The sequence below is a fragment of the Equus quagga genome, chromosome 17 (assembly GCF_021613505.1).
Source record: "Equus quagga isolate Etosha38 chromosome 17, UCLA_HA_Equagga_1.0, whole genome shotgun sequence".
Taxonomy (NCBI): domain Eukaryota; kingdom Metazoa; phylum Chordata; class Mammalia; order Perissodactyla; family Equidae; genus Equus; species Equus quagga.
The window spans coordinates 43,128,629-43,154,005 of NC_060283.1; the positions used below are offsets into that span (position 1 = coordinate 43,128,629).

At 39.3% G+C, this 25,377-nt stretch overlaps 1 protein-coding gene across 3 annotated transcripts in view; it reads left to right on the forward strand.

Moving 5' to 3' along the window:
* Window positions 1-25,377, forward strand: part of SPHKAP (SPHK1 interactor, AKAP domain containing) — a 153,849-nt gene that overhangs the window by 117,665 nt on the left and 10,807 nt on the right. For 2 of the 3 annotated variants that reach the window (XM_046643130.1, XM_046643131.1), the window contains 6 exons: window positions 3,849-4,104; window positions 5,217-8,994; window positions 20,502-20,687; window positions 22,530-22,616; window positions 24,783-24,835; window positions 24,926-25,110. In XM_046643130.1, the coding sequence (XP_046499086.1) occupies window positions 3,849-4,104; window positions 5,217-8,994; window positions 20,502-20,687; window positions 22,530-22,616; window positions 24,783-24,835; window positions 24,926-25,110 (4,545 nt within the window). The remainder of the gene's footprint in view (window positions 1-3,848; window positions 4,105-5,216; window positions 8,995-20,501; window positions 20,688-22,529; window positions 22,617-24,782; window positions 24,836-24,925; window positions 25,111-25,377) is intronic. The other variant, XM_046643132.1, reaches the window with a different exon arrangement.

Here is a 25,377-nt window from a genome sequence, read left to right on the forward strand (position 1 = left end):
TCACAGTGATTTAATGAAATAATATGAAAGCACCTTGAGAAGTGCGGAGGATATTCAAATGCAAAGTTTTATTTTCTATCCATACAAAAAAACTGAAGGAAGATGAAGGAGAAAGAAATGTTATTTAAAGCAAAATAAAGTAGCAGAGTAGAGTACTAAGAACAGGAGTAATCATCTATTTACATACTGGCTGGGCTCTTTCAAGCAAGACAAGTACAATATTGATGCAAGGCTAATGGAGGAAGTGCCTTTTCTGCTTCTTGAGGAATTTTGTTATCTATGAGCAGTTTTCTCTTTGTTTATTCATGTCTTTGTGCTTCAACAAATAACTCTATTGCTTTTTTATGTTGCTGCATTATTTTACAATTAAATTATACAATTGGAAAAATGTAAGAAAATATTCATAACATCCCTCATTCATTCAACAAGTATTTATTGTGCACCTCCTGAAAGTTAAGCCCTGTCTAGATGCTGAAGATGTGGCAGTAAATAAGTCAGACATCTTGCTTTCATGGAGCTGCCTACTTACAGCCTGGCATCTTCTCAGACATTCTTTCTTATGAATATTACTAAATATATAAAAACATATGCCCAACTATCCATGCATATGTGTTTCAAAAGACTAATGAATACACACCAGTGAGACAGAGATGAGGAGGAGGCATGACAGTTACCTTTTCCTTCCTCGAATTGTTCTTAGCAGAGTCTTAGGATAAGACTCTTAAAAAGTCTTAAGAAACACGATCATTACAATAGTCAACAGTCAAGTCAAATACTAAGTGGAAAACGTAAGTAAAATCAATTATTTTTCTACAGAAGGAAATTTTTCTGAGATGTTTATTATGTACAGTAATAAGATCTACTCCTGTGGCTGTCCTTGCTATGAAATGAACACATAATTTTACTGAGCATACTTTGAGTTTGAGGAGGTCTAGGTACAACCCATCATCTTTACCAAATTGCATATCTTCTGTGGACATTGGATCTTTGTTATTGGACCATGGGGAGAATTGGAAAGGACACAGGAATTGGAGCCCAACAGACCTGGATTGCAAGGCTGGCTCTTCCAATTTCTATATGTGTGACCTTGAAAGGACCAGTTAGCCTTTCTGTGGCTCTGATTTCTCATCCGCAAGAGAGCAATAGCACCACCAACCTCATAGAAAATTATTTGCATCAGAGGTAATAAGAAATGCCAAGTACCTAATAGACTACCATAAAAATTTTATAATAATATCTGCAATTATTTTATAGGCTATATTGTTTAAACTTCATTTACCTAAGACTCCCAGGATGTTTATTAACTTTCAAGAAGATTGCAAAGAAAATGTTATCTGGCTACAAAAACCATAGCTCTGTAGCATTCCACATTGAATAATATGATTGCTCTAAGTCTATCTTGAAGTATTACTTAACTTTCATATTGCTTTGTTAATATTCTTTTGATTCCTGCCACATTTTACCTTATGTTATATATATTTAATCTAGATGATGTGAAATGACCAATATGCAATCATTTTGACCTGCAAATATGGCAACTTCCTGTGGTTCAACTTTATAATTGTTTTTATTCATGTCTGAACCACTGGGCAGTGTATGGTACTCCACCCCAGGACAATTGTGAGTCTTGTTTGCCCCTCCCAGCATACCTTGCATGTAATAGGCACTTAGAAAGTAGCTGGTAAATTTCAGTTTTGTGTATTATATCTGAATTCAGTGAAAAGAAAATTAAGCCAGCTACTATTACTCTATAACAGCAGTTCGTCACCATTTGGGGGGGGTTGTTGCAGACTCTTTATGAATTTCATAAAATCTATAGACCAGTACTTGTCGAGTGTCGATGGGTGTAGAAATCTCCCAGAGATTCATTGAAAATGCAGATTCTGATTTAGTGGATCTGGGGTGGGGACTAAGATTATGCATTACTAACAAGTGCCCACGTGACGCCCAGGCTGCTGGTCCACAACCTACACTTTGAAAAGCAAGGTTATGGACCATTTTTCTTGAAAAACAGACTTAATCACGTAAGCACATTGATGAACGCTATTTCTGAGCCCCTGGGGGATGGACCCTTGGACTCCATGGAGAATGATAGAATTTTTCATTTTATAATCATTTCTCCTGGAATTACTTTAATTATAATATCCAATCAAAGAGATTTATAAGCGATATTTTTGTAAGAAGAAGATATGCTGCTTTCAGAAGTACAGTTTGAATGTCTATATGTACGTATTCCTCTGCATGCGCACATACTCACCACTCACACACATGAATGTTCAGAGCCCAGGATTCCAAAATGGCGAGTTAACTAGGATTAGACTCAATTAACTCCAACCACAGGTAAGCATGTGATTTAAATAATTTTTGTAAGGTGAACATTTAAACATAAAACATTTTTCCCAAACATTTCAGATTCTACTTTGGGATGAATTTATTTAGCTTCCCCCTACCCATTAACTCTCATTTCCATTCAATGAATTTTCTCTTAAAAATTACTATAAATCAGCATATTGGTCCTCTTATAAAAACGAAAACCCTGATGAACCAGACATGTTTGTAACTTACTGGTAATCTGTGTGCAAGCAATTGAAACATTTTCATTGCTATTCTAGTGAACAACAGAATGAGTAGTGAAGACGTGTAGTGGAGAAGAGGAATATGATCTGTAACCCCGGAACTGAACACAATTAATAGGTTTCACTGGGACACCATTCAATATTTTGGGCCTTCTTATCACTGCTATCCCCATACACTGATGTTTTAGAGATAATTAATTCACTTCACGTGGATTTCATTAAATCACATTTTGGCTGTTTTTTTCAGATGAGCAACACAAATGATCACTTCTAACTGTACTTGATAGAACACTTGACACACTTCTGAAATCGTGGCAGAGGTTTTACTGAATATCACCAACGCAGAAAAAGATATTGGTCTGAGAAACTGGGACTCAGTTTAGTCAAGAAGCGGGCCCAAGATGGCCTTAACATTAAGTTTTAGACAGCCTTCTTCCTAACCCTAGGCCCTGACCTCCCTTTTTTGAGAAAATTTACTTTATAAAACTTATCACTATAAATTATTTCTCTGCCCAGTGCCCGGGCGCAGACCTACACCGCTCTGTTAGAGGCCATGATATGCTGGCAGCCCACATACTAAACGTAGAGGAAGATTGGCCCAGATTTTAGCTCAGGGCAAATCTTCCCCAGCAAAAAAAAAAAAAGCCTCTTTCCAGTTTTACAGCCCAGGGATGCCTTTCTCAAAGACCTAAGAATCATCTCTTTGAAATATAATTATCAAAGAAGATAGTGCTCCTATCAGAGTGGAAGGACGGAAGCCTAACTTCAGTGGACACCTCATTCCAATTTGCAAAACTACCTCCTGCCATGAAGATACAAGAAAATTTACTTTTCTTTTGAGTAAAGCCAATTAGCAAATACAGATGGCCTACAATCCTCCTACACCAGCTCTTAAAACCCTATTCCTTTTTGTTTCAGTGGTTGTGACCCAACTTCATTCTGCCTCTCTCCCCTATTTTAATACCTTTGAATAAGTCTTCCTGGCCTGTTTAACTTTGCTCAGTGCAATTTTTGCTTTGAAAGGAAAGTACAAAAATGTGAAACAACTGGTCCACTTTCCCCTAAGTCAAACTTTTTCTAGGTACTCTGTGTTCCCAAACATCCCTTGAAGTTTTTTCAATCAGTTCCTCAATATAAGCCCAGGAAATATTCCAAATATTTTAAAGGTTCCCACTCTTTCTAACAGGAGGTATTAGTGGAAGAAGAAAGGTCAGAGGCAATGGTTTTTTATTTTCTCTTTTAATAAATGCCTTTTTTTCTCTCTGCATTCAGTGTCCTTTGCTGCCAGATATCTGCTTGGTCCAGTGTGCAAGAGGGAACAGACCAAACAGTACCAATTGCATCATCTTTGAAATCAACAAATTTTTGATCGGTCTGGAACTGGTGCAGGAGCGGCAGCTCCACCTGGAAACAAACGTCTTGAAAGTGGAGGATGACACAAACTGTTCCTTGTCTTCAATTGAGGAAGACTTTCTCACTGCATCTGAGCACTTAGAGGAGGAAAGTGAGGTGGAAGAATATAGGAACGGTGAGAACTTTCCAATAAAACGAATGTGCATCCTGAAATTAGTCATCGTATAAAAAGGTCTAGGTGAAATTTCAGAAAAGTTTCAGGCCACATCAGTTTGGCTGGCACATCGCAGTCTTCACTTACTGAGTTTAGGGAGAGAAGGAGGTTGAGAGAAAACTATGCTGGATGCTGACTAATGCCCTTAATACATTTAATGGTTAGATGGCTCCAGACTCCCTAAAGATGCCTTAGGGATGCTGAAGGAAATCTGTGTGTTTTAAAGGGAAATCCTCCTGCCTGCCAAGAGATGGAGATGATCACTGGGAGGAAAGTTAACTTCCCTAAGACTTCCATAAAAGCCATCTATTAGTTGAAGCCGAGTTAAACTGTCCTGAATTCTATTACTGCCTCTTTGACGCAGTGAAAACTGGAGCCAGTTATCTCATATTTTCCAGCTTTGCTTTCTTTATCTGTAATTTAAGAGTGTAATAGTACCTCTAGAACTATTATATTTATTTTATTTATCTATATATATTTATTATGTTTAACTATTATTATTGTGAAGACAGAAGGAAATAACCCAGGCGAGTGCTTAGTACTCATGTATTCATCTTTCGATTGACTCATTAATAGAGCTCAGTGAACAATGGGTTCCTCTTCTCCACTGTTAGCCACAGAGGAAAGGATGCCCCAGATGTTGTTGCCACTGTCTTTGGGGCAAGTCCTATGCAAACTTCAGAGCAAATGTTTGCACAAGGCTCACTATTGAGGTTGCTCTAAACATCCTCCTTTCTCCCACTGTACCCACTGGGAAGCTCTAAGATGCAACTCCTGGGTTCCTTTCCCCCTGAAGAATGGTGACCAACCCTCAGCTTCCAAACACTTTCTTCTTTCACTCTAGCGCTTGCATTTGTATCCCACATTGGAAACCATTTGGTTGGGCAGCATTCCATATTAGAACTCAAAAACCTTTTCAGATTCATTTTTCTTGAAGAAACATTCAAAATGCTATTTTGAGGGGGAAAAAAAACACCTGGTGCTTAAAGGCATTTTTAGAAAGTAATTGTTATTTTAGACTCATGAGAACCTGCTATCCAAAAAGTAATAATGGCCTTCATTTTCTCTTCTAGGTTATGAAAATATAAGTATTGCAGCCCATGTTTTAGAAAGTAAAAAGCCAGAGGAAGCCATCCAGGAGGAATGGAATTACAGCAAGGAAAAGTTGCTTTATACTTTGGAAGACAAATACGTTAGCAAATATCACACACTGTTGATTAAAACAGAAGGATCTCTGGAAAAAGCAGCAGAAGACACAACTTTGCAGAGTCTAGATCCCTCGGCCAAGCCATGTGAATGGAAAGGTGAAGCTGAAGAGAATGACGGACCAGCCACAAACTGTTATTATTCAGAAAATTTTAAAGGTCAAGTGGGAAACTCACAGGCACTATATATTCCAGGCGATGCTTATTTCTCCAGGATGGTTAAGAAAGATGGACCTTCTGCATGTGGCACTGTCACTGAGCATGGCAGCAACTTAGACCCAGGAGACCACGAGGATGGAACAAACTCTCTTCCTCCCATACAACACGGAGAAGTCACAACTGGCGAGTATGCTACAAATTTAGCAGAATCTGTGCTGCAAGACGCATTTATTAGACTATCTCAGTCTCCACCTACGATACCCCAGGAACCTGAAGCCAGTGTTTCTGTAGGAAGTGTTATGCTTCCTACTGGCTGTTCCACGAAAGATATCGTGGTCCCTCAGTCATGGAATGAGCTCCCCAAAATAGTCATTTTTCAGAGTCCAGATGGCAGCGATACTGCCCCTGAGCCAGGCATCTCCTCGTGGCCTGAGACAGAAGTCTCTGCTGAAACCTCAGGCGTCCTCTCTGGAGAGAACACCAGACACCCCCAGAGTGCTCTAGAAATAGCATTAGCTTGCGCAGCCACTGTGATTGGAACCATTTCGAGTCCACAGGCCACAGAAAGATTCAAAATGGAGCAAGCATCCCTGGTTTCAAACCGTCCACTGGGTGGCGATGGACCAATGCAAACTGAAGCACCCGAAGGACCCAAGGAACCTTCCGTCAGTGAATACTCGCTTCCCTCTGCTTTGTGTGGCATGACTCAGGTGGCGAGCGCCATTGCTGTCTGTGGCCTGGGTGAAAAAGGAGAGGTGAAGTGCCCTGTGGCTTCAAGTGGCCATGTATCTGCAGCTAACGCTTCTGCAGCAACCCCTCCACTTTGTCGTCTAGCGACAGGGAAGAGCATGGAGCTGGGGAATGAAGCCATTGCTGAGGCGCTGCTCAAGGAGGCGGCTCTGGTTTTAACGAAACCTAATACCTACAGCAGTATGGGAGACCTCATGGAATCAATGACCAGGAGAATCATAGAAAATGCTTCGAAGCCTCAGAGCTCGTGCTCAGAAAATGTGATCGGGAATGAACTGGCACAGACCCTGTCCAATGTTATCCTGAAGCATTCGATGGATGAAGTTCACCAGATAAATAAAATATTCGACCCCGATGATGGCAGGCATTCATCTGAAACTCTGGACACCTTAATGGAAAGTACACATCAACTGCTCTTCAATGTGATATGCTCCACGATCAAGAAGATGAGCCATATGATACAGCTTGGTGAATGTCCCACAGGCCTTTCTAAGGAGACCATCAAATGGAGGGAAACGGACCTGGATTGCCAACTACCGGATCAGGCTGCTGGTCAAGCATGGACAAAAGCCACCGAATACTCCAGTGGCCATCCACTTAGCAATAGCGCTGGTCTTGTTATCAATGATCTGGTGGAGGATGTGCATCTGAAACAAGATAACCGGGGCCCAGTGAAGCCAGGCCTCTTCCAGAACCCCACGCTGCAATGTGAATCGTCCTGTAGTCCCAGAGTGACTGATTCTTCGACTGCTGAAACATCCCCCGTGGAAATATATCTGAAAGGAACAGATGTGGGAGAAGATACAAAAAACCCTCATCAGACGCCCAGTCACAATGAGAATGAACGCAGAGTCTCTTCAGAAGGAGAAAGGACACCAACAGTCGGCAAGTGCAGCAGCTGTTCCCAGGATGCTGAGGACAGCATCCATGCAAATGTCCAAGAAAAGTACAACAGTGCCTCACCTCTAAACAGTGAAGTTCAGGTTAACCTGTCTTTGTTAGGGAATGACTTGCTCCTTCCTGCTCAATCCGTACTACAGGCAAAACACGCAGACGTATACGGCATTACAGACTTTGCGGAAGAATTAGCAGAGACCATTGTTTCCATGGCAACTGAAATCGCAGCGATTTGCCTTGACAACTCAAATGGAAAACAACCCTGGTTTTGTGCATGGAAGAGAGGGAGTGAGTTTCTGGTTACCCCGAACAAACCCTGCCGATCCTTGAAAAGGAAGAAGGAGAGCCAGGCCGGTGGGGCCACCGTGAGGAAACACAAGCCACCGCGGCTCAGCGAGATCAAGAGGAAAACGGATGAGCACCCAGAGCTGAAAGAGAAGCTGATGAACAGAGTTGTGGACGAGTCTATGAACCCTGAGGACATCCCAGATTCTGTTAATACTTTTGCAAATGAAGTGGCAGCCAAAATCATGAACCTAACAGAGTTCTCCATGGTGGACGGTGTCTGGCAAGCCCAGAGCTATACCCGGAATCGGCTACTCAGTGGAGACAGGTGGAATCGGCTGAAGGCCTCCAGCTGTGAAAGCATTCCAGAGGAGGACTCTAACGCCAGGGCGTTTGTAAACAGCTTGGGTTTAACGAGCACCCTAAGTCAGCCAGTTAGCAGAGCCAGCTCAGTCTCCAAGCAGTCGAGTTGTGAGAGCATCACTGATGAGTTTGCCAGGTTCATGGTGAACCAGATGGAAAATGAAGGAAGAGGATTTGAGTTATTGCTGGATTACTATGCAGGCAAGAATGCCAGCAGCATTCTGAACTCAGCTATGCAACAGGTGTGCCAGAAAAATGACCACCTCAGTGTGAGGCCAAGCTGTCCCTCCAAACAGTCCAGCACCGAAAGCATAACTGAGGAGTTCTATAGGTACATGCTGAGGGACATTGAAAGAGAAAGCAAAGACAGCGCCTCCTCCAGAAGAAGCAGCCAGGACTGGACAGCCGGCTTACTGTCGCCTTCTCTGCGATCCCCACGGTGTTACAGACAGTCGTCCGTGCCAGATAGCAGGTCCCTGGGTGCCAGCCTGACCGTGAATGTGCCCATCAAAGCCAATTCCTTAGATGGCTTTGCTCAAAACAGCCAGCCGGATCTCCTAAGTGCACAGCCAGTCACTAGTGCTTCCTCCTCGGGGCTCTGCAAATCTGACTCTTGCTTGTATCGGCGAGGCGGGACCGACCAGATCACAAACATGCTAATTCATGAGACGTGGGCAAACTCAATCAAGGCCCTCATGCAAAAGAACAAAATTATCACGGATGATGCCGAGGCAGCTGACGCTGAGCCTGTTTCTGGTGGCTCTGGCTTGCAAGTGGAGAAATGTGTGAATAGATCAGCTTCGAGCAGAGGGCGAAGTGGGCCAACGCTTCTTGTTCAGGAGTCTGTTGATTACCCAAGGAAAGACTCTGTTACCGAAAGCAAACATCCCCCAGTGTGGTCTGCAAGCAAAGCTGCTCCTCTTACAAAGCACAAAGGTCTAGATTCAAAAAAGGAAACTTCCTCGTGCCGTGATGCTGTCCCTCTGAGCTGCACCAGGCGATCACTTTGCTCAAGGGAAGTGCCTTTAATTCAGATTGAAATGGATCAGAGAGAAGAGTGCATTGGAGAACCTGAACACTTCCTTTCCAACAACAACCCCCTAGAGGAAGCAGAAGAGCCTTTGAAAAAAGAAAAAGTGTCAGATGTGGTGAGGAGTGGAGACGCTGCCCTGAGTGCCTGCCCAAACCACAGGTGAGTGAATGATCTCTTAGATTAGACAGGGTGCATGGCGCTGGAGTTTACATCTTACTTAATATTTATCCTAAAATTTATTCTAAATCTTAGGGACTTTTTTGATACAATAACTAAATTCCTGAGACACTAAATGACCTCCCTGGGTTAATATGCAATTATAATAGAAAGTTGGAAGTAATCTTTTTTTAAATTTCTAGAACAAATTGAATTCATTTATATAACAGAAGAAATAAAGTATCATTCTCCCCATCAAAATTAATCTCCCATAATATGCTACCTTTTAACACTTATTCCTGGCAATTTTCAAGCAAAAATAAAATTATGTCAACTTATCCATTCGAAAATAGTTACCTTTAAATAAATTTTAATATTGGAATATGACATTAAATATTTTGGCATCCTTTTTCTCTAGGGTCCCTCATTTCAAGTTTTTCCTTTTTGTCTTGCTCTAAAGATCTTTGCAAGGACACTGTGTCCCACAAGTGCTGGCCCTTTAGAGCCATGGTGTGATCGTGGTAGTATAGTGCAAAGCAACACTGGAGTATTGTTATTTCAATAGTTCTTTTCTAGAAAATTATGATGTAGGTAACAATTCATTTTAAATTTGAGGCAAAAGAATTATTTCTCTCAGACTACTTAAATAATTGTCAATTCCTTTTACAACTCCCATTTTGTATTAAAAAAAATTCATAAGGTTCTTGAATATGAGACCATTGTATCATTTTTAAATTTTTGGTCTATAGTTCAAGTCGAACAAAACAGAAACAAAAACTAAGCTACTGGCCTCGGAAAACATAATTTGGAGAAATAGCCAGTCTAGTCTTTTCAGAGACACATGCCTGTTGTACAAAGACCCTGTGATTATTTTAGTCTTTCAGTGCAGTGAAAAGTTGAACACAGCCTTCATCAAATTTCACCAGCTCTCAGAAGTCCCCAGTACTTTTCAACCCCCACCAGGAAAGTGAGAGGGATCCATCTTCAGATGCTCATCAGTAAAGGGCATCGTTACGAAGTGTGGGTGGGGGGTGATCCAGGTGCACTTGAGTATTTCCTTCTTAGCCACTTAGTGCTAAGAACTTAACTTTGCAATTCGTTTAAATCCTGGAATAATGTAAGGAAGAAAGCATGAAAACGTACAAGCAGAAGAATACGAGGTTAAACGAAATGAAGTACGGGCCAAGCTGATCAGAAGTCAAATTCTTATCCATCACTAATTCTCCAGCTAAACACAATACTCATCAGTCTCATAGGAGTACCATATCTCACTTTACTATTCACCACCTTCAGAAAGAATGGGGACTTTTAAGTTTTTAAAAGTGATCAGAGTTGAAGAAACAAAATTAGAATTACCTCAATGTGAGATAGAAGAAAATGGAAAATCCTTATTTTAGATTCCAGGTGTCTGACTTAGCGTCTACTTGAACACAGAGATCATAAACCACCTGGGGATTCTTAGTCCGAGAAGGTTACCTAGTTAGGGAGCATTCATGAACTAGTAGTTCAACAAGATCTGTGGTGGTAGGTTCAAATCAAACAGTGATTGTCACTGAAGATAAATACGATTCATTATACAAATTTGAGTTAAATGTCACTAATATCATACTTAAAATAGGTACAATCTGAGAACTTTCAAAAAATAGGGAAATATGTATGAATAAAGCCTCCAACTGATTTAGATTTGTGTTCTGTGTATGACCCAAGCACATCTTCCCTCAGCTCATGATATGGATTTCTAATTTGGTTTTCCAACAATGAAAGAAAAAAGAATGTGGAATTATCAGTATTAGAAATTCAAGAGCTGAATCTGCTTCCAAAACATAAGGACTAAGTATTAAATATACTTTTGTGTGTGTGAAGCAATATAAAACTATTATAGAACATAAACTCCATTAGCTAACCTTGTAACCACGTCACCTTGCAGAAGTTCCCTCATCTCTCTACTCCAGTTTACTTAGCTATAGGTGGGAATAATAATAATAATTACATCATAAGAGGGTTCTTAAAATTTAAATAAAGAAATGCAGGGACCAGCCCAGTGGCATAGTGGTTAAGTTCACACACTCCACTTCAGCAGCCTGGGGTTAACAGGTTCAGATCCCGGGCATGGACCTACACACTGCTCATCAAGCCATGCTGTGGCAGCATCCCACATACAAAATAGAGGGAGACTGGCACAGATGTTAGCTCAGGGCCAATCTTCCTCACCGCAAAAAAAAAAAAAAAAAGGAATTCAGATAAAGCTCTTAACTTAGTACTTAGACCATTATAAGCACTCAACAAATGTTTACTTTATGGTTTTTGTTGTTGTTTGGAGTTAGGGTGTATGGTTGCCTTTATTGCATGAGATATTTTTCCCAAGAAAAACCTGTTATGAACAGTGGGAAAATTTTATTAAAACATGAGAATTCTCAGGATTTGCAAGGGAGGAAATTAGTCATATTTAGACTACATTTTCTAAGCTCAGAGTTGTTGTCATGGGGTTTGATGTGTCAAAATAGCTAAATATCTAACTCAATTCCCTGTGATAGAGTTCCTCCCCACTTATACACAATAGAGAGATAGGTGACCAGATGTCAATCCTGTTTGGAGGTGGGAAGGTATCACGTCCTGAAGATATTTTTAGAGCTCTGGGTAGAATGAAAAAAAATTCCCTTAAGAATTTTATGATCACAGCTTGCTTTAATGCATGTTTGAGGTTCTAATTTGTACCATCTGTGTGGTCCAGGAAACCACAGGCTGGTAGATTACCTTAAATAAATATTAGGTTAACAATATTGTGAGACCTTGGCCAAGGCAAATATGAATCTCAGGATATTTAAGCCCAGGTCTCAAAGGATTCCAATAGATAAAGCCCCATCAAATATGAGCTCAGAACCTCAAATTGCAAGATACACAAGGAATCAAGGCATTGCAAGCAAGACTCAGCACAAACACCAAACAGCAGGATTAGTCCTAACAAGGATTTCAGATGTTGGAATTATCAGATACAGAAAAAGACTCAAAACAGCCAACACAATATTAAAGGAGAAGAACAAAGTCAAGTGATGCTATCTGACTTCAAGACTTACTATAAAGCTCCAGTAATCAAGACAGTGTGAGAATGGCCAAAGAATAAAAAAATAGATCAATGGAACAGAATAGAGAGCCCAGAAATAGACCCACACAAACATAGTCAACTGATCTTTAGCAAAGCATCAAAGGCAATATGAAAGAAAAAAAGATAGCCTTTTCAACAAATAGTGCTGGAACAACTGGACATCTACATGCAAAAAAATCTAGACAAAAACTTACACCCTTCACAAGAATTAACTCAAAATGGATCATAGACCCAAATGTAAAATGTAAAACAATAAAATTCCTAGAAGAAAACAAGGAAAAATTTAGGTGACCTTGGGTTTAGCAATGACTTTAGATACAACACCAAAGACATAATTCATGAAAGAAATAATCAATAAACTGGACTTCACTAAAATTAAAAACTTCTGCTCTGTGAAAGACACTAATAAAGGGACTGGAAGGCCACAGAGTGGGAGAAAATATTCCCAAAAGACATATGTAATAAAAATATTATTATCCAGAATTACAAAGAATTCTTAAACCTCAATAATAAGAAAATAAACCACCCGATTAGATAAATCAGCAAAAGACTTGAACAGACACCTCCTCAAAGAAGAAATACGGATGGAAAATATTCACATGAAAAGGTTCTCAACATCACATGTCATTAGGCAGTTGCAAATTAAAACAACAATGAGATACCACTACACCCCTATGAGAATGGCCAAAGTCTGAAACACTCACAACACAAAATGCTGGGGAGGATATGGAGCAACAGGAACTTATATTTATTGCTGATGGAAATGCAAAAATGGGACAGCCAGTTTAGAAGACAGTTTGGCAGTTTCTTACAAAACTAAACACACTCTTTCCATAGGATCCAGTAGTCGTGCTCCTTGGTATTTACCCAAATGGGTTGAAAACTTATGTCCACACAAAACACCTGATTTTATAGAAGCTTTATTCATAATTGCCAAAACTTGTAAACAACCAAGATTTCCTTTAGTAGGTCAATGGATCAACACTGGTACATCCAGACAATGAAATGTTATTCAGCACTAAAAATAAATGAGCTATTACAAGCCAGGAAAAGACATGGAGGAAACTTAAATGCATACTATTAAGTGAAAAAAGGCAATCTGAAAAGGCTGTATACTTTATGATTCCAACTATATGACATTCTTGGAAAAGGTAACACTATGGAGACAGTGATAGGATCAGTGGTCATCAGGGGTTAGGAGGGATGAAGGGATGAATAGATGGAGCACAGAGGATTTTTTGGGCAATGAAACTATATGGTACTGTAATGGTGGGTATTTGTCATTACATCTTTGTCCAAATACATAAAATGTATAACACCAGAGTGAACCCTAATGTAAACTATGGACTTTGGGTAATAATGATGTATATATGTAGGTTCATTGGTTAAAACAAATGTACCACTCAGGTGCAGGACGTTGACAGGAGAACATATGGGACTTCTCTATTCTTTCTGCTCAACTTTACTCTGAGCCTAACACCGCTCTAACAAAATAAAACCTGTTAAAAAACAAAGGCTAAGTAGTAACTTTTTATAAAACCAAAATCTTAGCGAACATGCCCTAAGAGATCTTCACAATGAGAAACGTTAATGGAAGTTCTTAGGCTGAAGGAAAATAATACTGATGGAAACTTGGACTACACAAAGGAACAGAGAGTTCCACAAATAGCGAACATATAGGTAAATATAAAACATTTTGTCTTACTTTTAAAATCTCTTTAAAATATAACAATTTAAAACAAAAATTATGTTTTATGATATATGTAGAACTAAAATATGTGTCAATTATGGCACAAAGTATGGGAAGGGGAAATGGGAGTATACTGCTATAAGAGTCTTTCATTCTATGCAGACTTGTGTAAGGTAATCTGCAGGTACACTGATAAATTTAAGATGCATATTGTAAACCCTGGAACAAACAGTTATGCTAATAAGCCAATAATGGAGATAAAATGAAATGCTAAAACTTTCTCAATTAATTCAGAGAAATGCAAGAAAAGAGGAGAAAAGAAGCAAAGAACAGATGGTACTAATAAAAATAGTTATCAAGATGATATATTTAAACCCAATCATATTGATAATTACGTTAGTTTTTAATGGTCTTAACACTCCAATTAAAAGGCAGATTGTCAGACAACAAAAAAAGCAAATCCCTGTCAAAAACTATAAGAAGGGCACTTCAAGTATAAAGACACAGATGGGTTAAAAGTAAAAGGATAGAAAAAGAAATATTATAAGAAATATAGAGTAGCTATGTTAATATCAGACTGAGTAGATGTCAGGACAACGAATTAATCAGGGAGAAAAAGGGATATTTTATGACGATAGAAAAGCCAATTCATCATGAAGGGCGCTTACCACTTGCATAGTAATAGTAAATGTGTAATCACCTAAATAACAGAACTTCACACTACACAAACCAAAACTCGATGGAGCTGGAAGGAGAAATAGACAAATCCACAATTACAGCTGGAAATTTCACGCTTTTCTCTCAGTAACTGATGGAATAGCAGACAGAAAGCCAATAAGGGTATACAAGACTTGAGCAACATCCTCAATCAATTTGACCAGTTAACATGTATTAAACACTCCACTGACAACAGCAGAATATACATTTTTTAAGGGTACTTGAAATGTTCACCAAGATGAACCAAAAGCCATGAAACAAATCAACAAATTAAAAAAAAAAATGAAATCATATAGAGTATGTTCTCTGACCACAATGGAATTAAACTAAAAATCAATAACAAAAAATGTCTAGAAAATCCCCCGAATACTTGAAAATTAACAACACACTTCTAAATTATCTATTGGTCAAAAATAAGTTACAAGGGGAATTAGAATAAATTTTTAAAAGAAATATGAAAAAAAGTAATTAGCGGGCTATGCAATAATATAGATGAGGACAATGCAGAAAATAACACAATGGTCCTGAAACCAATTTGCTGAAACAGCAACAACGAAAGAATTTTTTTAAAAAGAGACATTATTCAAATGCTATTCAAGCCTATTGCATCTGGAAAAAAATCTAATCTTAGAATAGATTTTCAGTTGAATGTAAATGAAAACATATATCAAAATTTGTGGGATGCAGCTAAAGCAGAACTTAGGAAAGAAACATACCTTTAAATGTTTCTATTTTTAAAAAAGAATAATGATCTAACATCAATGATCTAAACTTCTACCTTAAGAAGCTAAAAAGGGATGGTCAAATTAAACCCAGAGTAATACAAGGAAGGAAATAATAAAGAGCAGAAATCAGCAATTATGAAAGTAAAAAAGAGTAGAGAAAACCAATGAAAACAAAACCCTTTTTAGTCTAAAGGTTGGTGAACAAAGACATGTCTATGCATTTAAAGTTAAGGTAAAATGCTTAAAATGTGTATGTTTAATTATCGTGATTTCCCCCTTCAATGACGTTTTTAAAAGAATTGCATGAGCCATTGGAAAGAGGGATTTTATTGTAGTTCTATATTTATTTTTATTGTTACCTTCTATCTATGGCAAGTGATTCATGTTTTCCATTTATAGTCATCACTCAAAATTTCTTTTTCAAATAAAAATATTTAGGTTATAGAAAGTAAACTGATTTAAAGAAATATTTTTATTGTTACAATACAAGGGGCATGCAGATAAGTCAAAAATCATGACTGTGGTTTGCCAGTAAATCAAGTAGGGAAACCTGGGCTGGATGATCTCTAAGATCTCTACCAACTCAGAAATGCTGCAGTTTAATTTGATATCATATCAAATACAGTCCTCAAGAGCTCTGTGTGTGAACTGTAAGATCAGAAGTGGGAAAAAAAAGCCATCTGCATGTATCTGCATAACAAATTTCTGCATTATTCATAAATAAATGAGTAAAGCTATAAAGTTCTCTCAAAAGAAAATGAAAACTAGTGTTTTAGATAATCATTATTTATTCTGAATTCCCACTTAGGTAATGTGGAGTATGAGATTTACTGTAAATAGAGCATGAAATTGAAATAAAATAAAATATACTGACAGACTTATTTTTAACTCAGATGCTCAATGTCAAATCACTGAGATGTAACTTCCGCTTTAGTAAGAAATATCCTGGAGTGAGTTTTTCTAATAACATAAGGTCCTAATTTAGTAAGGAATTAGTCCAGGAAATTATGTTTTAACTAAGCAAACAAATGGTTTTGGAGCGCTCTCCTTTTGCTCAATACTTGGCTCATTTCCACTCTTTTGGGACTATGCCTATTGTTTCCATTTGTCATCAGTGAACTTTTCTTTCGTTTGAATTTAACTAAATTGACTAAATGTCTCTTTGGCTGCATCCGTTCGCTCCCTTTCTCCCTGCTCAATTTGGAGAAGTCTCAACATTTTTTAAAGGAAAATCAAGCTTATTAAGGGTGTCTTTTCACCAAATGTTAGCAGCAGGGCATGCTAGAAACAGCCACACCTCAATACCCAGAATGAGGTGAGAAGGAATCTTAGGGGCAAGGATCCAAAGCCTGTTGTGAAATTCCCTAGGTAACAAGTTCACATATCAATAAGGGGATTTTTAATCATACTCCCAAAGTTCTGCTTTGAAATTCTACACTCTATACTAGAAGTCTTTAAAAAAATTAAAATATCTAACCAGTTTCAAAGAAAGAATAAAGGTACTAATTCTATGACTGAGGAAAATTACAGACTTTTCTGCAGCCAATATACTATTTTGAGTGAAAGGGACTAAGTGTCTTAGGTTGTATTCCCCGCGAACAGACCTTGGGAGGGAGAGTTTCAGGCAGATAATTTGTTAGGGAGTGCTCTCCAGAGATATGTGTACCTACATCTGCAAGGAGATGGGAAAGGCAAGATTGGACAGAGGGAGAAGGTGTCTCCAAATGTGTTTGCAACTGATGCCTCAGCACATCTTACAGGAAACCATGAAGCTGGGATAGTCTGTCAGGTTTGATGCAAATTAAGGCAGAGAGTGGGTTTTTGTATGTCTGTATCGGCTGGTCATGGGGATGCTCATTGGTAGAGGGCACGATTCCCTCCCTGATGGTAATTCACAGCGTGCACTGGAAGAAGCCAATATTCTCTACAGTCAGCCTATAGTGGCCTAGAGAAGCAGTCTAGTAACCACTACACCAAGTTACTATGTTTTTCACTGTGAACCGAGAAATTTGCTCTTGCTTTTTGTTTGCAGCCGTTAATGTCCTTCTCTACTATACTTATTAGTTTTGATGGCCCTGTAGGTAGTGTTGGGAGAAAAGTTTCCATGAATATGTTCACGTTTCTGTATATTTGGCTTCCTGAGTAAGGTTCACTGGCACCTAAATTGAAGGATGATTGACTACTAACCCCAAAGATAGAGACTTCTAAAGACATTCAGAGGTTTATATTCCTAGAGCTATTTGTTTACATTCCAGGGTGGTGAAGCTGAGACCATCTCCTCCGCTCTGCAGAGAAGGTTCGGATTTGTTTATAATCTAGAGCAAAGTCAGCCTCTTTGTCTCTCTCTCTCTCTCTCTCTCTCTGTGCTCCTATATGGACTCCAAGATTCATAATTTGTAGGTTCCTCTCTTATGGTGCAAACCTCACTAGAGTGTGGTGTGCAGTAAAGAGTTGGGGCATGAGGAACTGATGCAAGCTGCTATGTGAGTAAATAAGTGGTCTGATCCCTAATCTAGAGCTCTCGTATTCACGTGTGTGTGAGTGAGTGCAGCTGTGTCAGGCAAATTAATGCAAAGTCAAGCCTATTAAGGATCTGCTGTCACCAAGTGTTGACAGCACAGCATGCTAGAAACTGCCACACCTCGATACCATGGTTATTCAGAATGCTGTTAGCTTGCAAGTAGTGTAACATCTTAGATCTTCTAATTTTGGACTTAATAGGTAGAGCTATCTAAATTGAGAGTATACGTCTAATTATGAAAGTAGACACTTTTAACAATAACATATTCATCTAAACAATATTTGATATGTCCATAGCTCAGCTCCAAATATATAAAAATGTATAAAAATTCTTAATAATATATAGTATATACACAGATAGCTGTGTATACTAGAGTGCAAACTAGGAAGCATCAAATGCTACCAAAAAAAATGGATAAATTTCTTTGACTATTCAAGAGAGATGGCCCTACCTGGGAAGATTAAGGACAGCTTCAGGGAGGTAGGAATGGTAAGAAGCATTGAGGGATAGTAAGAAGCAAAGATCAGGAAAGGGTGTTATTAGACTTATAAGTCCTAATGAAATTATATAATTTACAAATAAAGAATGATAGCAAACACTTGTTGGATACTTATATACCAGGCACTAAGTTAAATGCATTATTATGATCTTATTTTCTAATTTATTTCTTCCATCTCATTAATGCATTATGATCTTATTTTCTAATTTATTTCTTTATATTTCTTAAAGAGGTTTATTAACTTGTCCAAGTTGAGAGGCCGGCCCAGTGGTGCAGTGGTTAAGTTCGCATATTCCGCTTCTCAGTGGCCCAGGGTTCGCTGGTTCGGATCCCGGGTGCGGACATGGCACCACTTGGCAAAACCCATGCTGTGGTAGGTGTCCCATGTATAAAGTAGAGGAAGATGGGCATGGATGTTAGCTCAGGGCCAGCCTTCCTCAGCAAAAAGAGGAGGATTGGCAGTAGTTAGTTCAGGGCTAATCTTCCTCAAAACAAATAATAAAAAAATAAAACTTGTCCAAGTTGAATGGGTGAAAGGTTGTGGAACTGGAATCTATAGGTAGTGGAACTGAAATTCAATCTACAGTTGAATAGGTGACAGGTGGTGGGACTGCAGGAACAGTGTTCAAAGCACTCTGGTCTCCAGCATGCAGTAGGAGCAGCAACAGGCAAAGACCAACAAGCAAGAAATCCCTGGAACGTTTGAGGAATGAGGAACAACAAGTAATTTTGTTTCCTAAGGAGTGACTCGATAGAGGCAGATAAAACTTGACAGGCAGGGAGGGCCATGAAGGGCAGAGGTTAGCTTCAGGGAGGTCTTGTAGGTTTTTGACAATCATGGTCAAAGACATGCCTTGGAAGCATTAATCTGGCATCAATGGGAAGAAGGTTTTGAGAGAAGAGGAATGGTTGGGGCTCAACTGTCAGGAGGTCAATACAATATAGTTCAGGCAAGAAGTAATGGTGCAATGCCCACCAGTCTCAAAATTTGAGGTCTAATGTCTGGTACCAACTCGTCGCAACCTTGGATAAGTCATTCGACCCCACTGAACTTCTACATCCTAATCTACAAGAAATCTCTGAGATTTCTTCCAAATCTAAAATTCTAGCACTTCAGAAGGACCTAAATTAAGACAATTCCATGAGCAGAGACAAAGATAAGTAGGTGAGAGTTACTTTAGAGATGGAACTGAAAGAACATGGCAACTGATTGAATGTAAAGAGCAAGAAGAAGAAGCCAGAAGACTGCAAGATTTATGCCCATTCAGAAAAGTCAATGGAAATAAAAACACAGGAAGAGGATGGGAGGGCAATTAGAGTGTGTTTTAGATGTATTGATTTTGAGATGTTAATGAGACATATTGAATATATTCAGAAGACCAGCCGTAAAAGAGCCCCAGAATCAGGAAGAGGGGTCCTGGCTGGAGTTCATATTTGAAAGCTATTTTCATAGGCAGGAGAGTAGATGAGATTGTTTAGGGACAGCCTGGAAAAGAGGGCAGTGAATCAATCAGAGCTAGCTATAGCGAAACTTAAATGAAAAAGAGAGAACCAGCTTCCAGAAAAGGAGTGTCTAGAGAGACAGAAATTCACGGGAGGCCAGGGAGGAAAGGCTTCAAGGAGAAAGGCTGTCAGATCAAGGGTTAAATGTCTGGAGAGCTGCTTGATCTAAAAAAGCACGAATCTAGAAAAGTGGTGCTGATGTAGATCAGAGGTTTCAGGAAGGAGATGGTATAAAAAGGTGGCTGCAAGTGCAAAATATGTTTAGAGGCATTACTAGGCAAAATGACTTGGTAAACCACCAGAACTGAGGTGAGTACATGGTCCACTTGCATTAGAATCACCTGGAGTGGTTGTTTAAAATGCACATTTCTGGGCCTCCCTGCAGAACCACTGAATCATAATCTTTGGGGAGGATGCTCTTTGTATCTTCATTTTAAACACCACTGACCCACATTTATGTACATCACATTCTTATGTATACAGGCCATGTGTTTTTGAAATGAATGGAGGGAGTCCATTGAAAGACATCGATTAAAGAGATGGGAAAGCTGATGGAGAGTAATCCTGAAAAGGCAAAATGAGACCTAGGGCAACAGCAGAAGGATTAGCCTAAAATAAAGACTCCGCCTTTGTCCAAGGACATCCCGTTCACTATGGTGGAGATTCATGCTCAACAGAGTAGCCAGCGAGTTCCCCATGAAAAGTTCAGTCTTGGGCCACCACTCTTGGTAATAATATCTTGCCATTTACAGTGACAGCCTTGATGCCAGAGATGTGCCAGAGGCTGAAGTCTCAACAGAAGGCAGAGTACCAGATGAGTTCTCCAACCCTCCTGGCAGCAGTGGGGAGAGCACAGACAGCTGGTCCCAGCTTGCCAACGAGGAGGACAACCCAGACGACACAAGTAGTTTTCTGCAGCTCAGTGAGCAATCCATGAGGTACGTGCTCTTCACTTGACTTCCCTGGGAAACAGGTCTCAACACAGATTCCAGAAATGCATTTTAAATGGTTCTCTGCAAAGGGTGCCTAACAGAGCAAAAAGGAAAGCATCCACTCAGTCAAGTTGCCTGCCTGTTATGATTTGTGCTGAGAGGTATCTTAATATACACTTATGGCTCCAATTGCCTTGACCAATGTTAAAAGTCAGCTGTTTCTTTTCTGCAAGTCCCACCTAGTGCGTTCAATGGCAACAACTGTGAATTTTTTGATAGGAGCTGCTGTTGCACCTGGTGTGTTTGATGCTTTCTTTCTGGTTCATTTGTATTTCAGATGCAACCCAGGCTGGGTTTACATGAGGCAAGTTTCCACACTGTGTTGTGTTGTTTGGCCTGACTGTCCCTGCCCTTTCTCTCCCCTGTCCTCTGTCCTGCTACTCTGGAAAAGCTAGAGAGGAGCTAATGAGAGATCAGATTTGATTGGACTCCTGCCGATTGGAGACATAACTAAAAACTATCCCTCTGAGGTGAAAACTAGAAGAATCTCTATGTTTCTGCCCAAAGTCTTACTTAAAGCTGGGCCAACAAGTCCACAGACTTTCCAGAAAGGCGGATTGGAAAATGAGATTCAGATGCTTCTGGGTGCATGGCTCTTTAAAGGTTTTATTTCTGGCAGTTCAGTCTGTTTGATTTAGGAAAATATCACAATGTTAAACAATTGGTCTAAAATTCCAAAAACCAGTGAGAAATGTTTCAATATAGAGACAAAAACCAAAGAGATTTTGAAATTTGGACTTAGCAGCAGTTTATAAGGTTGATTGCCTCCAGTCTAATGTTTGCATCATCAAATTTTGGTAGGTGAATGTATTCAGTACCCCACACAAAACCCAAGACAGGAATTTGAAATTGAGGGAGTCTAATTGGTTACTCACGGTACTCCCAAGGGAAGTCTGTCCCATTATATGACATCGCAGCACCTACCCTTTGAAAACCTTAATTGGAAGAGAGGTCCTTGGGAAATAGAGAAGGTGTGAGGAAACTCAGTGGGTTTGATGAAATTGGTTGCATTCCATTTTGCAAGTACAAATAGAGCCTAAAAATTGGCTCAATTCTACTTTGTTTCAGTAAATAAGTTCCAGGTTAATAACTAAACTGTATGTTGATTGTGCAACTTATGAAAATGAATTTTCATTTTTATTTCAATGCGTGATCCCTCCTTCTCCATGATACATAAGGCATTGGGTCTTCTCAGAGATTTTAAGATAAGGGAGCTGTAAACTTTGGCATTGCCCGGTTTTGTAATTATAAATTCTGTAGTCCTGTAGGGAAACATTGAGCCAGGTGCATACCCTATGGAATATCCCTCAGAAACATCCCCTTAAGAGCAAAGGGAGGGCGTGCATCCACTGGCTTCTGTGAAACGCCAAGAAGCAGATAGACAAGCATTCCAGGATCTCTCCCAGGCAGCATTCTCAGAAGTATCTTCGTCTCTGTGGGTATACCCAAGGAGTCTCTTGCTGATATACAAAGATTATCACTGTAACTAGAATGAGGAAGAGACGAGTCATGCTGATTGTCACTCACAAGGTGTGATCCACCAGGTGTGACACAACTGCAGAAATTGGAAAACATTGATGATGATGATGATTGGCTTGAGCCAAAAATGCCTTTTGTTGTGTTTCCCCTAATTTGGTCACAAATAAATATCAATTTAGGAGTCCTAGACACAGGCAATATTCTTCTGGGGACCAAAGGAAAGATCTCTTAGATCAATGGAACATCAGTGTTGGCAGTGTAGCCAGGTGGTGGAGACTGGCATTAATATGTAAACTTTTGCTTTATCAGCAATGGCAACAGTAGTGCCACTAGCAGTCTTGGCATTATGGACCTGGACATTTATCAGGAAAGCATGCCATCTTCTCCCATGATTAAGTAAGTAGCCACCGAGATGCAGTGATTGTGAGACCGCTACTCCAATTTCATCTGGCAACCCATTTTGATCATTCAGGTTTTGCCCAACCACTGATTTCATCATATCTGTACTGCTGTGGTCCCCACGTGGTTCCATGTGGTTCTGGGTCACTAGTGCAAGAACTCAGGCTTAGAATAGCCCCATCCTACCACCACTTGCTTTCTGGATTTCAAATCTGCACCTTATGATATAATCATTTCAGATAAAGCTTATCCATATAATCAGAAATATATGTCATTTTATCTAGTTGGGTACATAGAAGCAAAAATCCATTTAAATTGTACCATGCCAACCAATGAAGACTGTTGTTCAATAGCATATAGGGTGAATGGCTTTTCCTTTACTTGTCGACACCTGGGATTATCAGTACTAAATGTGTCTAAAACCATATGGTACCATGATAGAGAGGTGTCATACCTACACAGTGACTCTGCTCCTCACAATATGATGACCTAAAAGACCCTAACACTTAGAGAGACACAATATGTATTACATAAATATGGTGCAGAATGGGAGGGCAATGTGAGGTCAGGACTACATCTAGAATTTATTTATTCTGGAAAGTTAAATGAGTTGAAATCTATTTTTGACCATTATGACTTGCTTTTTATTTGGAGATTTCTGAAATTTCAGAAAAAATGAAAATGAAGTACAGGACCAAAGTTGCTCCCTGACCGATTTCCTCAATGACTATCTACAGCTAAAGCATTTTAACTCACTATTTAATCAGGCACCCTGCCTCTGGGAGTATTCCTCAGTGATTGAAGGTTGCAACGCACCCTTTGTTGTTCTGCACAGCCATTTTCCACAAGTAGAGCTGAACCTACACATTATCTTTTTATTTTGTTCTTTTTTAAAAGAAGAACCCAAAAAGACCCAAAACAAAGAAAAGAACTACTTTGGGATGAATTTATTTTTCTCCTTCAGGAACATTTATTTAGCTACTTTTTCCACATTTTTCCATGGAGAAAGCCTCCATGTATGAGCCTAGGACCCCAAAGACTACATGTTTTCAGGGAAAACCAAGACCACCGCCCATATCAGCACCATACAGATCCATAGTAGCAGAAACTGTATCTACCATACATCATTTCATTCATATCACACGCATAGAGATCTAGCGGAAAATCTAGACCCTCAGGAAATTGGCCATTCTTCTACAAATAATTAGGTATGCATGAAAGAAGGACTATATTCTCTCTCAACATCAGAAATAAAATGGAATTTACCAGCCAGATCTTAGCAGTAGTATAGAATATAAGGGGAAAAAAAGACACATTTTTAAGAGCCCCTATACTTTAATTTCTAGACAAGACAAAAATATAGGCTTCCCAAGATGGGCACTTCCTTTGAGTTCTTGAGCCATATGTTCTCATTTTGGAAGCATTCACTGAGTCCTCCTACTATATATAAGGCTCCCTCGTAAGTGCTAAGTATAAGAAAACACCTCAAATATTGAACATTCCCACATCTAACGAAATACTCGCTTCAGTTATGAGTCTTTTGTTCTAAACCAACTCCCGATAAAAAGAAAGAAAAAGAAAAATTTCAAATAATTGAGATATTTTGTTGTACAATTTAAGTTCTGCATTTCATTGTTTTTTCCCTTGTTTCAGATAAAAGAACTATACACATGCACAAAAATATTTTCCTCAACTAAAATGCAAGTTTGTGTTGCAATCACAGGAAAAAAATCATTGTGTCAAGGTGGAAGTATATGGTCCTTTAAATGACAAGTCAAATACAGAAGGATAAATCCTCAAATCAGAACTAGTTACCTACATAATCTCTCCTTGGCTGTTCAAACCTCTAAAGGTTTATGGAAAGGAGGTTGGGGAGAATGGAAGAATGCATCTCTCAGGGTTCCCCACACCAAGTATCCCAACTAAAATGATGCAGTTTATCTAGCCTTTTTTTTTAGAGAGAGATGGGATATTTCAGATCCAGTAGTCCTACATGAAAGCCACTTTGGTATTTCCCTAGTATTTCTTCATGCTACAAAAAATGATAAATATAGAATGAAACTTCAGAAGCTTTTAGATCAATAAGACCCATCACCTCATCTTCCATTTATAGCTTACTCTTCCTAAACGTTACCAACCATATACTGTTGTTTTCTCCCAAAGTGAATTAGTAGAAGAAAAGGAGATTCTTAAGGAACAGTCAGAACACATAGAGGGTAAGCCACGTTCCCATAATTTTGACACACAATTTGCCTGCGATCTCCCTCTGGAAAGCATAGTAAGGCTGTGGTTGTGTCCGTGTTCAGAATGTGCCTCTGGCGTGCCAGTAGGAGCAGCCAGTCGCCAGGGGAGCCTGCTGGTGATCAACTTTGACCTGGAGCCAGAGTGTCCTGATGCCGAACTTCGAGCCACTCTACAGTGGATAGCTGCCTCCGAACTTGGGATCCCCACCATCTACTTTAAGAAATCTCAGGAAAACAGAATCGAAAAGGTATCACGTTCTGTGTTTAGATATCAATAAAGCTTTGTGTTTTGATCACTGCTGGAAACTCAGTAAATACTCCGTTTTAATCTATTTGAATTTGAACTGTTTGTTCTTGACTTTTTCACCTTAAAATTGTGCTAGAACTTTGAAACCTTCCACTTGCATAAATATAATCATGATTACTGTTTCTTTGACCTTCCATTTGTCTCAGCCAGTTGGTGACAATGAGAAAGTAATTGAGGAGATGGGAACTTTTTCAAGGAGTCTATTATT